Genomic DNA, 17933 nt, shown 5'->3' on the forward strand with positions numbered 1-17933 from the left:
ATCTCAAATGTAGGCAATTACAAGGCAATGAACTTATCTCAAATTGCTGTCCAATCAGCGAGTTAGCAGATCACAATCTTTCTTTACACAACAATGAAGATTGCAGCCCTTATTAACAGCAGATGGCTAAAGAAGACTTGATCAGATTCGCAAAAGAAGAGTCTTCATCAAATTCGCATGATGATCTTGACAACTTCGCCACACAACCAGCCTTAATAACTTCGCACAATAGACTTGGACAAGTTCGCATAGGTGAAGGATAGATCGCTGTTTGGAGAGCAGATTACATTCACATAAGATGATGAATAATGACTTCATTTGATGTTTGTTTTATATCCATCCTTTGGCACCAATCACCCAAGTCGGCTTGCATATTAGTTTATTTATTTACATTGTCATTTAAGTTACATCATTTGCCTTCACGTTACATGTGTTTGGGCCCAGCCCAAAGTTACATCATTTGCCTTCACGTTACATGTGTTTGGGTCCAGCCCTAAATGGTTCAGATTGCATGAGAGATAATACATAGGAATTTTAATTGTCATTGACAACATTAAAATTCAATAGTCAGGTATCCGAGCTAGCTACAATTTTCAACACTCCCTCTTAGTTAGGGAGGATAGCTGCCACTTGTCATGATCCATTCATGACCTTCATCTTGCATTGCCCGCAAGGATGAATGTATAAGCTCCATAGAGTATACCTGCAATACAATAAACATCATGAACTCATTTCATGATGTCCTTCTTGCATTGCCCGCAGAGGATGGATCCACCTTGCATTGCCCGCAGAGGGTGGTAGAGGTCTTACACCTCAGCCTTCTCCCAGAGAAGGATACAATGTCACCTTGCATTGCCCGCAGAGGGTGGAAGATGCAAACTAAATTGCATCACTAAGATTGAGACTCCCTCTCAATCAATGTTGTGTTCTCACAATTCCAAGCTTCTCTCTGAAGTACTCAAACTTCACTCGAGCTAGAGGCTTGGTGAGAACATCTGAAACTTGTTCATCAATGCTGATATATTTCAACTGGATGGCACCTCTTTGTGCCATATCACGAACATAGTGATAATGAGTTTCCACGTGTTTTGACCTGTTATGAAACATGGAATTATTAGACATTTTAATACAACTCTGATTATCACAATAAATAATAGTGGATTCCCAAGGTTGTCGAAACAACCCAGCAAGAAGTTTGTGAAGCCAAACTGCTTCTGTAGTTGCCACACTTGAAGCAATGTATTTAACTTCTGCAGTACTCAATGCAACTGAGGACTGTTTCCTACTCACCCAAGAGATCATAACGGAACCCAAGCTGAAACAAATTCCTGAAGTGTTTTTCTTGTCAATAACACTTCCAGCCCAATCAGAATCAGAGTAGCCTTCCAAATTGATCACTATGTTGATTGGATACTTCAGCCCAAAGCCAACTGTTCCACGCAAGTATCTCAGGATGTGCTCGGCTGCCACTAAGTGAACATGCTTTGGTTGGTTCATGAATTGGTTAAGTGCTCTCACTGCATAACAAATATTTGGTCTAGTGTTGATTAGATACATCAAGGATCCAATCAACTGCCTGTACTCTGAAGGATCTGCAAAATCAGAATTAGCTGCAGAAACACTCAACTTCTTCAAGTTAGTTTCCATAGGAGTAGACATAGGTTTACAATCCATCATACCAAATCTTTTCAATATATCAATAGTATATTTTCCTTGACTTAGAATAATTTCATTAGGTCCTTGCCACACTTCTAACCCTAGAAAGTAATGCATTAGACCTAGATCCTTCATTTCAAATTCAGTAGCTAATTCTTTCTTACACCTAATGATGAGACTATCTTCACCAGTTAAGAATAAATCATCCACATATAAAATCAAAATTAGCATTTCACTATTAAATACTTTAAAGTAAATGTTAGGATCAGCATCATTCTTACAAAACCCTAAACTAACCAAGTACTTATCAATTCTTTCATACCAAATTCGAGGAGCTTGCTAGAGGCCATAGAGAGCTTTCTTCAGTCTGCACACATGAGTTTCTCTACTATGAATCTCATAACCTTCAGGTTATTCAATATAGACTTCTTCCTCAATAACACCATTAAGGAAAGCAGTCTTTACATCCATCTGATGTAACTTCCAACCTTTGGCTGCAGCAATAGCTATAATAGTTCTAATGGAAGTATATCTAGCAACAAGAGCAAATGTTTCTTTATAATCTATGCCTTCCTTTTGAGAAAAACTACGAGCTACAAATCTAGCTTTATATTTCTCTATACTACCATCAACAACATGTTTAATTTTAAACAACCATTTGGAAGAAACAACAGACTTACCTTTAGGTCTAGGCACAATGTCCCAGACATCATTCTTGATGATGGATTGATACTCTTCGTCCATAGTTAATTTCCATGCTTGTTGGTTCATAATTTCTTCTATGCTGGACGGTTCAGTCTCAATGATATTGCAAATCATTGCAACATAGTTGGAGAACTTCTGAGGTCTCTTACTTTCTCTGAAAGTGCCACTAGGAGCTGCAAACTTTTCTGCATCTTGAATTGTGCTCCTAACCCAAAGATGCCTTTTCTTGCTAACTGCAATATCTCTAGGTCCATCAGTTGGATCCAGAGGCTCAAGAGAATCATCCTACTCAATAGGCTCGGGAGGCTCAATAGACTCCCTCTGAATCATAGGGTTAGTATCAATATCCATATTTTGATTATCATTAGGTTCTTTATCATTATCAATAAAAGAACCTTTAGATTTCTTAAAAGCAATATTTTCTTCAAAGGTGACATCCCTACTTACCTTAATATACCTTTGACTAGGAATGTAGATGCAAAATGCCTTGGAAGATTCACTATATCCAACAAAGATACCCTTCTTCTCGGAAGGCTCTAACTTAGTCCTCTTTTCCTTTGGCACATGAACATAGACAGGACTTCCAAAGATCCTTAGGTGGCTAATATCTGGTTTGGCTCTAGTGAAAGCTTCCTCGGGAGTTATGTTCTTTAGGACACGGTGAGGGCATCTATTTTGAATGTATACTGCAGTCTTGGATGCTTTAGCCCATAAACAGCTCTGCAGGTCCTGATCGTGAATCATAGCTTTGGTTGCTTCAACAATGGCTCTATTATTTCGTTCAGCTACACCATTTTGCTGAGGATTGTAGGGGACGCAGAACTCCCTCTTAATTCCTGTCTCTACACAAAAGTCATTGAAGCCATTTGAGGTGTATTCACCTCCATTGTCAGATCTTAACACTTTAATCCATTTACCAGACATATTTTCAACTAGGGCTTTAAATTCTTTAAACCTACTTAACACTTCATCAGATTCTTTAGATTTTAGAAAGTAAATCCAAGTCTTTCTAGAAAAATCATCTATAAATGTAACATAGTATAAAAAACCGCTAGGTGGTGAAGGAACAGACATGGGTCCACATAGATCAGAATGAACAAGTGCTAATTTTTCCTTAGCTCTACTTTCACTTTTATGAAATGGACTTTTAGCGTTCTTACCTAATGCACAACCTTTGCAAGTATCATCATGAAATTGACTAAGTTTAGGCATACCTTTAACCATCTTTTCAAGTGAGGGAAGTGCCTAATAGTGAAGATGGCCGAGCCTTTTATGCCATAACTCGCTAGGTTCAGAAGCTTCATGAATGAGTGCTCGAATGGGGTTAGCTGAAAGCTTATACAAACTATCATATCTATTTCCAATAACACGAGCAGATTTAATACTAGATTTCTTAGGCCATGCAAGTACTTTACCTTCAGAAAATGCTATTTGATAACCTTTATCTTCTAGGGCAGAAATAGAAATTAAATTCCTCCTAATTCCAAGAACAAATAAAATATCACTAAGATGCAAGGACATGCCAAATTCCAAATTTAAAGAAATGTTACCAAAACCTCTTACCGAATACTGGGCATCATCACCAATTACCACATAAAGGTTGGACTCTTTCTCTATCAAGTCTGAGAGACGCTCTCGATATCCCGTGATGTGTCTAGATGCAACACTATCTATCAACCAAGTGTTGCTATCGATTGACACATTGCTAGACAAGGCAGAAATGAAGAGATAGCCTTCATTCTCCTCTAAATTTGCAACTTCATTCAGGTTGGCCTCTCCTTGCATGTGCGGATTCTGACATTCTTTAGCATAGTGTCCAAACTTGTCGCATTTGAAGCAACGGACACGTGAAAGATCCCTTGGCTTCTTCCTTGAATCGTAAGCAAGATGTATGAAGCCTCTATCTCTTTTGAAGCTATTCTTCTTCCAATGGCCTCCCTTTATTTTGACATGTTGAGATGCAAGCACATGTTGATCTCCTCCATGAGAGTATTTATGCATTCCTCTAGCAGCAAGGCGTGACTCCTGTTGAATGCAATCTGACTGGAGGCGATCGAAGGAAGGAAATTCAGCTCTTCCACTTATGCTTTGAATGAATGGATCCCAAGAGTCAAGAAGACCATTCAAAGCAATCATGACAATATCTTTGTCCACAACTTCACTTCCAATGGTGCTGAGTTGGTCCTTCATTTCTGAAATCTTCATGAAGAAGGACGTGACTGAATCTCCTTTGCTCATTTTGACTTGAAGGAGTTTCTGCCTCAATGTAAGTGCCCGACTGATGTTGTTGATCTCATACATCCCTTCTAGATGTTTAAACATCTCTCGGGCTGTCTTCAATTTGGCGATAACTGGAACAAGATGATCCTTTACGGAATCAATAAGGAACTTCTTTGTCTTGAGAGCATTCTTCTTGAATTGCTTTAGCTCATCCAGATCCGAAGGTTCAGTTAGATCCTTGTCTTCCACAAACTGTAACAGCTCTAATTCTTCAAGAGCAAGGAGGACACGAACCTTCCATTATGTCAAATTGAGGGCACCTTCAAGTCTATCCTCTACTTTCAGACATGTAACCATCTTGCAAAACTAAAACAACAAACTGAAAGTGAAGAACAACTAATAATCTGATTATTTAGAATGAACCTAAAGCTCTGATACCATGTTAAATTTTAAGCAATCAGATTATAACAGACTGTAAATAAACAATGAAAACACAAGACAAGGACACACCAATACCCTGGGAAAACCTCCCTTTTGGAGGTGAAAAACCCAGCCTCAAAATTCAATATGTATTATCTCAAATGTAGGCAATTACAAGGCAATAAACATATCTCAAATTGCTGTCCAATCAGCGAGTTAGCAGATCACAATCTTTCTTTACACAACAATGAAGATTGCAGCCCTTATTAACAGCAGATGGCTAGGGAAGACTTGATCAGATTCGCACAAGAAGAGTCTTCATCAAATTCGCATGATGATCTTGACAACTTCGCCACACAATCAACCTTAATAACTTTGCACAATAGACTTGGACAAGTTCGCATAGGTGAAGGACAGATCGCTGTTTGGAGAGCAGATTACATTCGCATAAGATGATGAATAATGACTTCATTTGATGTTTGTTTTATATCCATCCTTTGGCGCCAATCACCCAAGTTGGCTTGCATATTAGTTTATGTACATTGTCATTTAAGTTACATCATTTTCCTTCACGTTACATGTGTTTGGGCCCAGCCCTAAGTTACATCATTTGCCTTCACATAACATGTGTTTGGGTCCAGCCCTAAATGGTTCGGATTGCATGAGAGATAATACATAGGAATTTTAATTGTCATTGACAACATTAAAATTCAATAGTCAGGTATCCGCGCTAGCTACAATTTTCAACAATTATCTTGTCCGCCATATGCATTCAATATAGCATATTAACTTATGTTCTCCGCTTTTATTTACTCTCTTCCTCTACTTGTGTTTACCTGTTTCATTTCTCAACTTCATAAACTTGATGAATTCTTACTCAATTTCATATATTAAATTCTTCCCAGTGTTTTTGGCTTCTATTTCAATAAATAATTACATATAAACTTTTGCCCAATGTTTTTGTGCTTCCATTTAACATGCTTTGTAACTCTTTAATAAGCTTAAATATTGATTTTTTTATTTCCTTAACTTCAAGCATATGATACAATGGTAATCAAATTTATATAGAACTTTTTACTCGTACTCACATAAATGACCATAAATTTGGCACTCAATTTCATATATAAGTTTTTGGCATTCACTTAATCGTATCATATTTTCTGAGGTATTTTACATTAGTTCAATTGTGGGATCTCTTGACTACTTTGTTGCCTTTTTCTCATTTAATCTTTTGTCAGACATGTTAAAAAGTGACATATTTTTTATAAGTAAAGGTGAAGAAATGCATATTTTCTTCACATTCTTTATCTGCCAATGAAAACACCCTTCAACTTTGATCGATGCTTCCTAGTCCAAACACGATAAGTTATTTGCCTTTCATTGCCAATCTTTGTTAATAACTTTTAAAAGGAATGATAATTGAAGCTAACCTAAAAGTTTCATATATTTGAGAATCCTATAAGCAACAAATTCAACAAATTTAAACATTAAGCTCCAATCACTAAGAATGGCCCTAAAGTTGTAAGGTAGAATATTTTGATTAGGCTCTATAAAAAGGATGGTAATTTTGTAAAACAACACACTGGACGGTGTAGAAAAGCATTAATTCAAAGTATTTCAAGAAGAGAAAAACTCACAAATGCTGTATTGTATGGAATCACAAAAAACATTACGCATTGGACTTAATTACCAACATCACCAATTTATACAGAACGTTAAGTACAAAGAGATCCACCCAATCAGATACTAGGAGGTCATGTGGCTTTAGTTTGACAGGCAAATTCCAGCATTAACAATAATAAAGTGAGCTAATATTATCATAAATTATTAAACGTACAATCAAATATGGCAATGGCCTTTACGTACACTTAACACACTCAAATCTAAATGCCTGTAGATTCAAATTATAGAGTTTCATGTCTCTAGTGGACAGGCACCTTATTGTACAACAACTATGTGTTTAAATATATAAGCATATGCCATGCAATATTTTCAAAAGTACTGAACTTAGTACCTGCTTTATTGATTTAAATTCTGAAATTTGTACTGTATACATTCACTAGGCGTCCAACACAAAGAAAGATCTGATTGTGGGACTGCCTCCTACCTAGCTTAAGCCTAGGCCTGAGTTCTCCCTTCAAGAGTCTTTTCGTATTCCTCAATGGATTTGAAAAGTTCAGAGAAGTTGCCTTTGCCAAATCCTCCACATCCACCCTTTTGATAGGCCTTCCCATGTTCATCAGTTATCATGCAGCCTAAGCGTTGGATTATCTCAATGAATATGGTAGGCCTACACACACACAATGATAATTCAAAGGTTAATACAACTGCAAATCCTAGACTTTATAAATAAGGAAATCAAGCTAATACATTCAAATCAAATCTCAAGGTTTGATGAAGAATGAAAAACAGGGAATTTTCAGATAGAAACCCCCCTCAATGTTACACAGAACCGAGGGAGGATGAGATTACAAATTTTTTACAATTTCTTTTTATTAAGCATCCACAGTAAAATAATGCACAATGAAATAAAATTCACCTTGACAAAACCTTTTAAGAGACGCTTTTTTCCAATAAATTATTATTAATTTAATACTCAACTGTGCTACTTCTCTCCCTGTTGCAATTGCATCTCATCTTATTTTAAGATGAACTTACTGTTGGAAGAACAATCCAAACTCCATAGAGCATTCAAATGAGAGGTACTAGGCACATGTCCTAGCCGATAACACTTCAACTTAAGTGATCTAAAAATCAGTTCTATAAAATAGTACATAATTTTATTTATGACAAAATATGAGTACATCCTGTTCGCCTGGATGAAACTAACTGGTCCCAACAGGGACATACCCACCCACTGGAGATACACATCAGGTTTTAACCAGGCTATTGTGGTAGAAAAGGCCATTACATACCACTCCACCTGGACCCCATGGCCAGGAAGATAAATTTTACAAAAGTTAATGGGTTAACAGATGTATACAGTTTGTTGTTTTCAACAGCAAAAAAATCTAAGGCTTGTGAAAATGAGCTTTTTCTTCCATTATTAGACTTTAGTTCCTAACTGAAAGGTGAAATGTTGTCAATTCAAAACTGATGCGTCATAATTTTGTATTTATCCGAAAGAAAAAGGAAAGAGAGAGTTGTAAAAGTGAGCTTTATTTGTTTGAAAATTATTCTGGACCCTATATTCTCTCTAGACAGAAATTTTCCACACAATTTTTCAAACCTGGTAGTCTACCGGGTTCGCTGAGGACGGTGGCAACAAGTACCCTCACTTCCCGCTCCACCCAGAGCAGATGGGCAGAGAAATGAGGGAGAAATGTATCTACCAATAGTAGCACAGTTTTGTAATTGCAGAATTCATTCAAAGATTTGTGAAAGTGAACTCTATTTGACTCAAGCAACCGTTGCTTTAATGTTGAAATTACTTCGATTGCAAAGAGCCAACAAGATATCAACACTTGCAGAAAACATACAGGCCAAACACCATAAAAGATGAGGCGGGGCTTGAGCCCTGCATCGATTCAGCGGTGTGGATATCCTTCAATAGTGGCCCTGATCTGTAGAATATTGTTTATTTATGCACCCGATGTCAAAGGTACATGATAACAGTCTTAAAATCAGTCAAAAGAAAAACGAGTTCCAATTATTAGGAAAGGGCATTAAAAAAATTCATTATTGTTCCAGCAAGACGTTATCCACATAGTTGTTTACAGAAATTTCCCAAAATATAATCGAGAATTATAAAATTTCAACAGTAATACAACATAAAGTGAATGATAAAATAAATTTAAAAAGGAAAAAACAGATTACATACCTATCCCCAAGGGGTTTTGTGAAAATCTGCAGAAGCACACCTTGATCGTCCCTATCAACCAAAATCCCCAATTCCTCGCACTCCTCCATCTGTTTCTCGGTCAGCACATCGGGAACCCTGTTCCGCAAGTTCTTATAATAAGTAGGCGGAGGCTTGGGCATAAATTCAAACCCTCCAATCTCACTCCTAAGGCGCATCTCCTTGAGAGTGGCGAATATATCGAAGCATAAAATAGCAAGATGCTGAAGCCCGGGGCCCTCATTATGCTCCAAATAAGTCTGAATCTGAGACTTCCTCTTCGTCCCATACACAGGCTCGTTCATCGGCAGCAACACCATCTCATTATTGTTTGCCAACACCATGGAATTGAGCCCGCTATCGGTAGTCCCAACGTCCTCGGCTGTAAATTCCGCAAAGCGATGAAACCCCGTAAATTTTGCAACATGAGCGATAGCGTCCTCCAGCACCTCAACATTGCCCACAGCATGGTCCAGTCTCACGAGTCCGTAGGACAGGGGCACAGACTGCACAGCTTCATAATTGGGCAAAAAGGGGCCCTCATAGCCAATTTTACTCACATAGCGCAGCACTACATCTCCGTAAAGCTTAACCTCAGATATGCACACCTTTCCCCCGCTGCTCTCATCGACCAAAACGCTGGGCTCCAGCACTGCAATCGCGCCTCCTTCCACGCTTCTGTCGAAGGCCTGTGCAGCGTCATCAACGAGGATTCCCACGGCTCGGACAGCCAGGCCGTGCTTGGCGAAGAATCGCCGGGAATCCTCCGCATCGAAGGCCGGGTGAGGCGGCTTCGAATTGCTCTGGTCGATGTTTGAAGAGTAGGGTGCCGTGAACACGAATTGCAGGTCATTGGACTTAATGGCGAAGCTGCAGTAGGTCTGGTTGCCCGTGGTCTGGTCGGACTTTGCGACCAATTGCATGCCGAGACCCCATGAGAAGCGCCTGTAAGTGTTGGTGGCATCGCCGCACCAGAACTCGATGTGGTGGAATTTCTTCACTGCGAAGCGGTCGCTCATGGGATTCTGGCGGACGAAATTCTTGAAGCCCACCAGCTTGAAGCTCCCTTCATCCTTTCCCATGGCCGCTGATCAATTTCTCTTCCCTCTGGAATCAAAGATCAAATCTTTACAGAATTGGGTAAGTTTGCCGAGGCTCGGATTTGTATCGAACAGGGGAATTAGATTGGTTTTTATAGGAGTGATTCCAACGATGCGTGAACGAGCTGGCGACCGTTGTTCGTGTTTAAGTTGGATTGACTAACTCCTCTGCCATGAGAGGGATTTGGTTATTATCTCATCTGAAGTGGGAGAAGTTTTGTTCTAATCCACGTAGACGGATCCTATCCATAAGCAAAACGAAATGAAAGTACAGTGCCCCTATTGTTTTTTCTGTTTGAGAAAAAATTGTGTAAAAGATGGTCGAGATATTTATTTTGAAGACATTTATTTCAGTATTTTTTTCTAAATATAAAGAGTTTCATGTAGTGGTAGTATAAAGTATTTGTGGAATATCAAATTATGAGTAGATAATAAATAATAATTTCTAAGTATAAAGAGTGTCATGTAGTGGTAGTATAATTATTTGTGGAATATCAAATTATGAGTAGATAATAATTTCTAAGTATAAAGAGTGTCATGTAGTGGTAGTATAATTATTTGTGGAATATCAATTTATAAATAAAGGAGATGATAATTTGAGATGATAGATTTTTTCTTATATGTATTTTGTAATATTATAAAAGTCTTTGTTGTGTAGTAACATTGTAAGAAAAGTCTTTGTTGTGTAGCTGATAGATGGGTCATGACAAGAATCTAAAAGTAGGCTAGATAGTTCTAGATCAACAAATTGTTTCAAGTTGAAGTATCATATTTTGCCACTGTTATACATAATTGAAGTTAAGTTTGTTTATGAGAATAAAAATTTGTTAAATCTTGATGAGCAAATAATTTGTTTGTAAATGACTAGATGCTATTTTGAATGGTGGGGCGCAAAATTGAAAGATTAACATATTCATCAAATTGTTCAATCAAAGTTTGAATTCATTTCAAAATGTCAAGATATCCCATATTCGAAGAGATGGTAATCGAGAGGCAGATTTACTCTTAAATTTGGAGTGCACCTTGAATGAAAATCAAGAGGAGGATTGGTTGTTGGATCTTTGTAGTTTGCAAGTGGCAATTTGGACAGTGATGGGTGGCTGAGATGGATGTCTGAGTGAGCCTGTGTGGCACCCAGTATATGTTGCCATTAATGCGGGTTGGTACGGATAAGGCCTTTCTAAATTGTTTGTGATGGCCTCGACGTTGGGGCCATCGTATTTATTGCTCTTGGCTTCCCTTTCCATTGAAAGTACACTGCCACTAAGCTAGGTAAGATCGAGAAGAGGATTTCCCCACTTTTTGAAGTAGTTTCTGATGATATGATGAATCAATAAGGATCCGGTCAACTACTGAGAGCGGGGGGGGTGAATCAATAGATAGAAAACAAACTAAAACCCAACTCATAAATCAATCACTGAACTAACTGGTTTAGATATCGTACCAAAACTGATACTGCACTGTCAAGTTTACTGGCTGACTAGAATACCAATATAACAGTGTAACAGATCTGAAACTCACATACCATTTAACCAAAACATCAAACCACTTTACTAACATCAGTAATAGCACATTTCAGATCACTTACGGTCATCTAAACATATCTCAGTGGCTTTACCAGTTAAATATATCAACCATATCAAAACATATAACCACAAAATCATTCACCACTTGACACAATGATTTTTGACGTGGAAACCAAAATGGGAAAAACCACGGTGGGGATGAATACCCACAAGTATTTTGAACTCTTCTGAAGTTTGCCCTGTTAAGAGCCAAGCCTTGTTAGAAGCTTTACAAAAATGTCCTATTAGGAACAGATCCGATTAAGGACCACCCTGTTAAGGGATTGACTACAATACCCTGTTAGGAGTCTTCAAATCCAAGCTAATGGATCACCTGGTTAGAGGATTTAGAAAGCACCAAGCTTGTTAAAGCTTACTCGGTTAAGGGATTTAACTGTTGTAATTGTTAGAGAACAACAAGGTCTTGTTGATCTGGTAATAGCACTACTCTTATTGATTAGATGCATTTATGCTCCTATCTGCCTTCAAAACATTCTGCAGATACTCCTTTTGGTTCGACAATCAATCACACTACCACACTTAACCAACTTGCCAACACTTCTACAAAACAACTCATCGACCTTAAAAAGAAATACAATAGGTCAGTAACACATCACAAAACCTAAGATCTCATAGAGATTACAAACAAATCGGTTCAAACATGACCATTGGATTACATAGCAATCAACTGCATATTGTTCAAGACAACTTCGATCGCTCCTGGATCACTGCACATTGGATCATGTAACTCATCACGCGTTATTCACTTCATGCTATGTATTTTCTCATTCCCAAGATAAAATAGTTATCTCTACGCGCCAAAACCACTTTGAAATTCATCACGTGCATCATGCATACGTGGCATAATCATCTCCGATCACCATTCAATCATAGGTCAACACAACTGATTCACCAAGCTCCATCAGTTAGGGTTCGACATATCAAAAGGTTAGGGTTATCGGTTGATCACTCTGCTTAAAATACTAATACCGGTTTCCATCACTGCTCTACTACCGGTTGCATTACTACATCACTACCGGTTGCAATACAAATCCATTACCGGTTGCTATTGACATCAATGACAACACTATACTTCATTAATGCAATCTTCATGCAATGCCAATAGTTTCCCTGCATGCGAATGTTTGTGTAGTGATAGGTGATAGGACGTGGGGAGAGAGAGGGTCACTTATAACTTCTTTCACACCTTTTGTCTTGTGTTTCCTTTTCTCTAGAATTGCAGGTGAAGGTTTTGAACATCTTCAATAGAGCCAAACTTATCCTTGGTGGCATCCAAACAACAAATAGCTTTCATGGGTGTCATTTCTAAGGAACGCATTGGCAACGTCTTCAAGATGGAGGAGTTGTGTTTCCTCCAAATGGTGGATTTATTCCTAGGAAAGGAGTACATGGATTCAGAGTTTAGGTATTAAACCAATATAGACTTGGTAGCAATGGTTTTTGCTTGGGCTTTGGAGCTAGGCATGAAGGAAGGTGTCAAGTGGGTCATGAGGGAGTGTGTGAAAGAAGAACAAAAGAACAAGATGGATGTCTTGATGGTCCTTGCCCGACTTGGGGAAGGCTTCGTGACAAAGAGTGGTGTGTGGATGCATTTTGCTAATTTTATTCCACCCCTTCATATGTTTCTTCTATTGGGTGCTGATATGGACATGGAAGTAAGGAGAGTTAAGGCACAAAGAGGTTGTGAGCATATTAAGGACTATCTGACAAGTCGAGAGTAGAAGCCTCAAGCGATTGTTCCAAAGGACACCAAGAAAGTTAGGAAGCAGATCGTTTTCAAGAATAAGGACCATTGGTTCACTTGTGGGAAGGCAAAAGAACAAGATCTTAATTAGTAACTCCTCTATTTTGTGTTAGAATTTCAGCAAGCTAGGCATTTTTGTTTGGGTATTTTTGTTATTAGTGTTATTATGTATGTTTTGGTCAAATATCTTATGGAATAGTGGTCGAGTAATAAGTATAGCTTGGTTAGCAATAATATTTGGTGCTAAAATCCTAGATGTTCTTAAAGTTAGTCTGATTGAGAGACTCTTTCTATGGAGTTTGTATGTAGTTTTGTGTGTTGAACCACTATTGGGAAGCTTTTTCATACTATTCTTTATAATTACTAATATAAATATGTAAATATTTACCGATAAAAAAATGATTTGTTTGTAAAGAACCTTTCTAATTTGATTGGTTGGCTTTGAGTGCCATATTATTTGATTGTGAAATTAAAATTAAAAATATTGAATTATTAAACTGCAGATTTTTAAAATAATAATTTAATATTTATAATGTCATTTTTTAAAAATAACAATTTACTATGTATAATATCAAGTAAACAAATTCTAATATTAAAAAAATATTAGCGTTTGTAAAGACATATTCTAATATTATTAAGAATAGAGTTTAATAAATAAGAGTTAAATTATATTTCTATTGAATTAGTATATTATGTTAATAATTTTAAAATATTATCAAATATTGAGGCCTATGCATTTTATTCCACTCTTTTGGTTGAGAGGGTGTCATTATAACTATTTTTGGTTTATTAGTACTGGTCGTTAAGATAGACATTTTATTATTATTTTAGGTCGTGTAAATTTTGTAATACTAATAATGTTAATAATTTATATTTTATACTTTAATTAATATATATTTAAATTTAAAATATATTTTATTCAATTTTTTTACACTTAAAGTTAAAATTATGCTAGAGTACAAATTATACCAAGTTAGAATTAGAACTAGAATTGTATAGATTATGTTAATTTTATAATTATGACACGATCCTAACCTCATTCGTTATGATGTTGGAGTCTTTGCACTCAGCAAGACTTGATTCCTCTTGGGCTCATTTGGAGCCATTCAACTTCACTAGTAGACCAAGTGCCCATGGGCATATTAATTATTATTTTAAAAGATAAAATAATTATAAAACAACTAAAGTATTTGGGATAGAATTAGGGTTAGAGTGGAAGTTAGTGTTAGGGTTAATCAATTATATTATAACTCTATTCTTAATTGATATTATTTTCTAATTTATAATAATTTTAAATTTGAAGTAAATAATTATTATGTAAGGATATTGCGATCAAAATAATTAATTTTAATCCTAATTTCTTTTTTGATCGGTAATAGGCCAAGGCCGAAAAATTTATTAATTTTGAAATAGTTTACAATCCTGGTTCAATGTGGGCATCGGTAGGAAACATCCAGGAAAAGAAAACCTTTGGTCTTGCCCAAGGAATATACATTCCTAGAAATAGAATGAACAAGCTTCCCGAAATACAACTACATTTGATGGATTTCTGCCATTTAATTAAAGTACAACCTACAACAAAGATCGTTATTCAGCCTAACTAAAATCTACCCTTATTGCAAAGGTTGATAGTATACATTCTTCCAGGAAGCTCGTCTAATTGGCATTAAAATGCCAGTTAGTACCATAGATGATCATGATGGAATATCAAAATACATATAAGCAACTGAGCATATGTTGCTTAATGTCCCAACATTATATTACAGAGAGCCTTTTGATATTTTGGATCCCTATCATTATACTCTTCTCATTTCTAATTATGCAAAAACAGAGGCACATATCCACAATTCATAAGGTTAGAAAATCTTTCTGAAATTTTAATTAAACCTGAAGATACCTACAATGCTCGATTCGTCTAGGATAAATGAAAATTTTGTATCATGAAGTTAACCATCTAGAAGCATATCATATAATCAACCAGCAACTGTCCAATTCAAATAAAGATTATCATACAAGCTAGGAACAAAAAATAAAGCCCATAACATTAAAAGAAAGCAAGAGAAAATTACCAGACTGAATGGCAAAGAGTGCTCTCATGCAATTTAACTTCAATAGCCAAAATATCTTATGACTCTCTCTCTCTCTCTCTCTCTCTCTCTCTCTCTCTCTCTCTCTCTCTCTCTCTCTCTCTCTCTCTCTCTCTCTCTCTCTCCTTACATATATACATGCATACATAGATATATATGTACATATGTATACGTATGTGTATACATATATGTATATATGTGTGTGTATATATATATATATACATATACGTATATATGTGTGTATACATATACGTATATATGTGTATACATATATGTATATATGTGTGTGTGTGTATATATATATATATCTGTGTGTGTGTGTGTGTGTGTATTTATACATATATATTTATCATACATACATGTGTGTGTGTGTGTGTGTGTGTGTGTGTGTGTGTGTTAGAGTTATCTTTTATTAGCTAATAATTATTTATTTAATTATTAGTCTATTATACTCTGTGCTTAAGCTAAACTTAGGAATCTTATAATTCTTTAGGGTTTTCACCTTTAGGGTTTCGAGTATCCTTTTATAAGGATTATCTCTTTGTATTTTCATAACAACTGTAATTATTGAATTGCATTCTTGTTGCACAATCAATATGACTCCTCTTTTTTGGATCTCTGAATTCTGGCCTCCCTATTTTGCTTTTCTCTTTTTGTGAAAGGTTTGCATGCAGATAATTTTTGGGAGCTGTAGAGTTGATTTTTCCTCAACTCCAATATGGTATCAGAGCTCCAGATTTGCATGCCCATGTTCTCTTCATGAGATATTTTGGGCCTTGTTCTTTAGATCTATGTATTCGAGGGTTTATGTAGTTTTTTATTTTGTTTTTTTTTTAATATTTCTGGGGGTAGTTGATTTTTGGGTACATTTTGGTGCCAAAAGACCTCACAATTGGATTCAGAAGGCTGATTCCATGAATTTTGATATATAATTTGCCTATTTTCGGTGATAGGGCATCTGGGACATGATTTTTTATTGGCACTTTTTTTGAGGCACGAAATCCGTATGGTTGTACCTGCAAATGCGTCAGAAAATTTTTGTCAAAAAACAAAAGAAAAAAGAAAAAAAAAATCTTTTTTTAACCCTTTTTATGCCCTAAAAGAGGGTTTTTTTTTTCTTTTGGTCGTAACTTGGTCATACGGAGGCATTTTTCGACAAATCTTATATCGTCGAAAAGCTCTTTCCGAGCTCTATCCAGATCTAGAGGTTTGAAATTTTGATTTTGCTTTTTTGATGATTTTTTTTGTTGTAAAAGCCAGAGGTTCATTTTTGCACTCCGAGAGATGTAACTTGAGCATCCAAACTTAGTTTTTTGAAAACTTTATATCGTTGGAAAGCTTGTTCTGTGTTCTTTCCATTCATGTGAGTTTTCTTTCTAGATTCTGCTTCAGATATATTTTATTCAGTTTTTTGCTTTCAGCACTCTGGTGAATATCTTGGATGTTTCAGGTCCTGAGATCTCTTTCTTTGAGTAGGGTATCTCATCTTTGGTTGTTCTTTCTATACTTCCAGTATTTTGTCTCTTCTGATTATTGTAGCATTTTATTTATGTAAACACATTGAGGTAAAGTGCCACCATGCATTATATACTTGGGATCTTGCACATCTTGTGCCTTATTGTACATGCACTACATATAAAGTGTCATGGGGGGTTGATGTTTGCCTTTGTTTTCCATCTACCTTTGTCACGTGAGTGTTCCTTCCACAACATTAGCCTCATGATGTGTGTCAAGTGAGTGTTCCTTCCACGACACTATGTACTTTCTTTGCACCTTCAATGTTCCTGGTTTTTCGTCATGCAGTTCTTGTTGGTCATTATTTTCAGTGTACCTATCCCTCTCCCTTTTCAACATTATGGTGAGGTTTGTCCTGTTGTTCTAATGCTTCCTTGGTTTGATTGATCAGCTTTTCAGGCTTTGGTGTTTCATACCATCTGTATCTTCGAGTTCAGTTGTTTGCCTTTATTTGCCATCTGATTCGAGTAGTGTTATTTGAGGGCACTCCTGCAGATTACAATCTTTTCTACCTGGTCATGTTCTATTTCAATGGAGGTTCTTTAGATCAACAGTTACTCTTCGATAGTGTTTGCAGCTATTTCATGCTTCAGTGGTGTTCTTCATTCTCTTCTTTTTGTTCCTATCTTCTGGAACACTCTTGTTTGGAGGCTTCTTAGTCCTTCACTTGAGCTTTCATCTCTTCTTGAAGAGGAGTTTTGTTTTCACATGGTTTTCTCTTTTTTCTCCATTTTACAGAGATTTTATTGTACCTCATCAGGCTTAGTTGTCGGGACCCATTGTTGCTTTCCTGCATTTTTTACATGTTTTTTTAGTCCTTAGTTATTTTTTAGCTACTCCCTAAGTTCATCTTAAGGGGGGGTGTTAGAGTTATCTTTTATTAGCTAATAATTATTTATTTAATTATTAGTCTATTATACTCTATGCTTAAGCTAAACTTAGGAATCTTATAATTCTTTAGGGTTTTCACTTTTAGGGTTTCAAGTATCTTTTTATAAGGATTCTCTCTTTGTATTTTCATAACAACTGTAATTATTGAATTGCATTCTTGTTGCACAATCA

The 17933-nt window shown here is 36.4% G+C and overlaps 1 protein-coding gene across 6 annotated transcripts in view; it reads right to left on the reverse strand.

Annotated features, from left to right (window-relative positions):
- The window catches only part of LOC131041902 (4-hydroxyphenylpyruvate dioxygenase), a 32562-nt gene extending 22388 nt beyond the window's left edge, over positions 1-10174 (reverse strand). For 2 of the 6 annotated variants that reach the window (XR_009105088.2, XR_009105090.2), the window contains exons 1-2: positions 8822-10173; positions 7016-7291 (exon numbers count right to left, since the gene is read on the reverse strand). Coding sequence is in view for 3 of the 6 variants with exons in the window: in XM_057975133.2 (XP_057831116.1) it covers positions 7120-7291; positions 8822-9921 (1272 nt within the window). In the remaining 3 variants the exon portion in view is untranslated. Of the gene's footprint in view, positions 1-7015; positions 7292-8821 lie in introns of all 6 variants that reach the window. The other 4 variants (XM_057975133.2, XM_057975134.2, XR_009105089.2 and 1 more) reach the window with 3 other exon arrangements.
- Between the last annotated feature and the right edge of the window lie 7759 nt (positions 10175-17933).

Source organism: Cryptomeria japonica, chromosome 1 (assembly GCF_030272615.1).
Source record: "Cryptomeria japonica chromosome 1, Sugi_1.0, whole genome shotgun sequence".
In the NCBI taxonomy this organism is placed as follows: domain Eukaryota; kingdom Viridiplantae; phylum Streptophyta; class Pinopsida; order Cupressales; family Cupressaceae; genus Cryptomeria; species Cryptomeria japonica.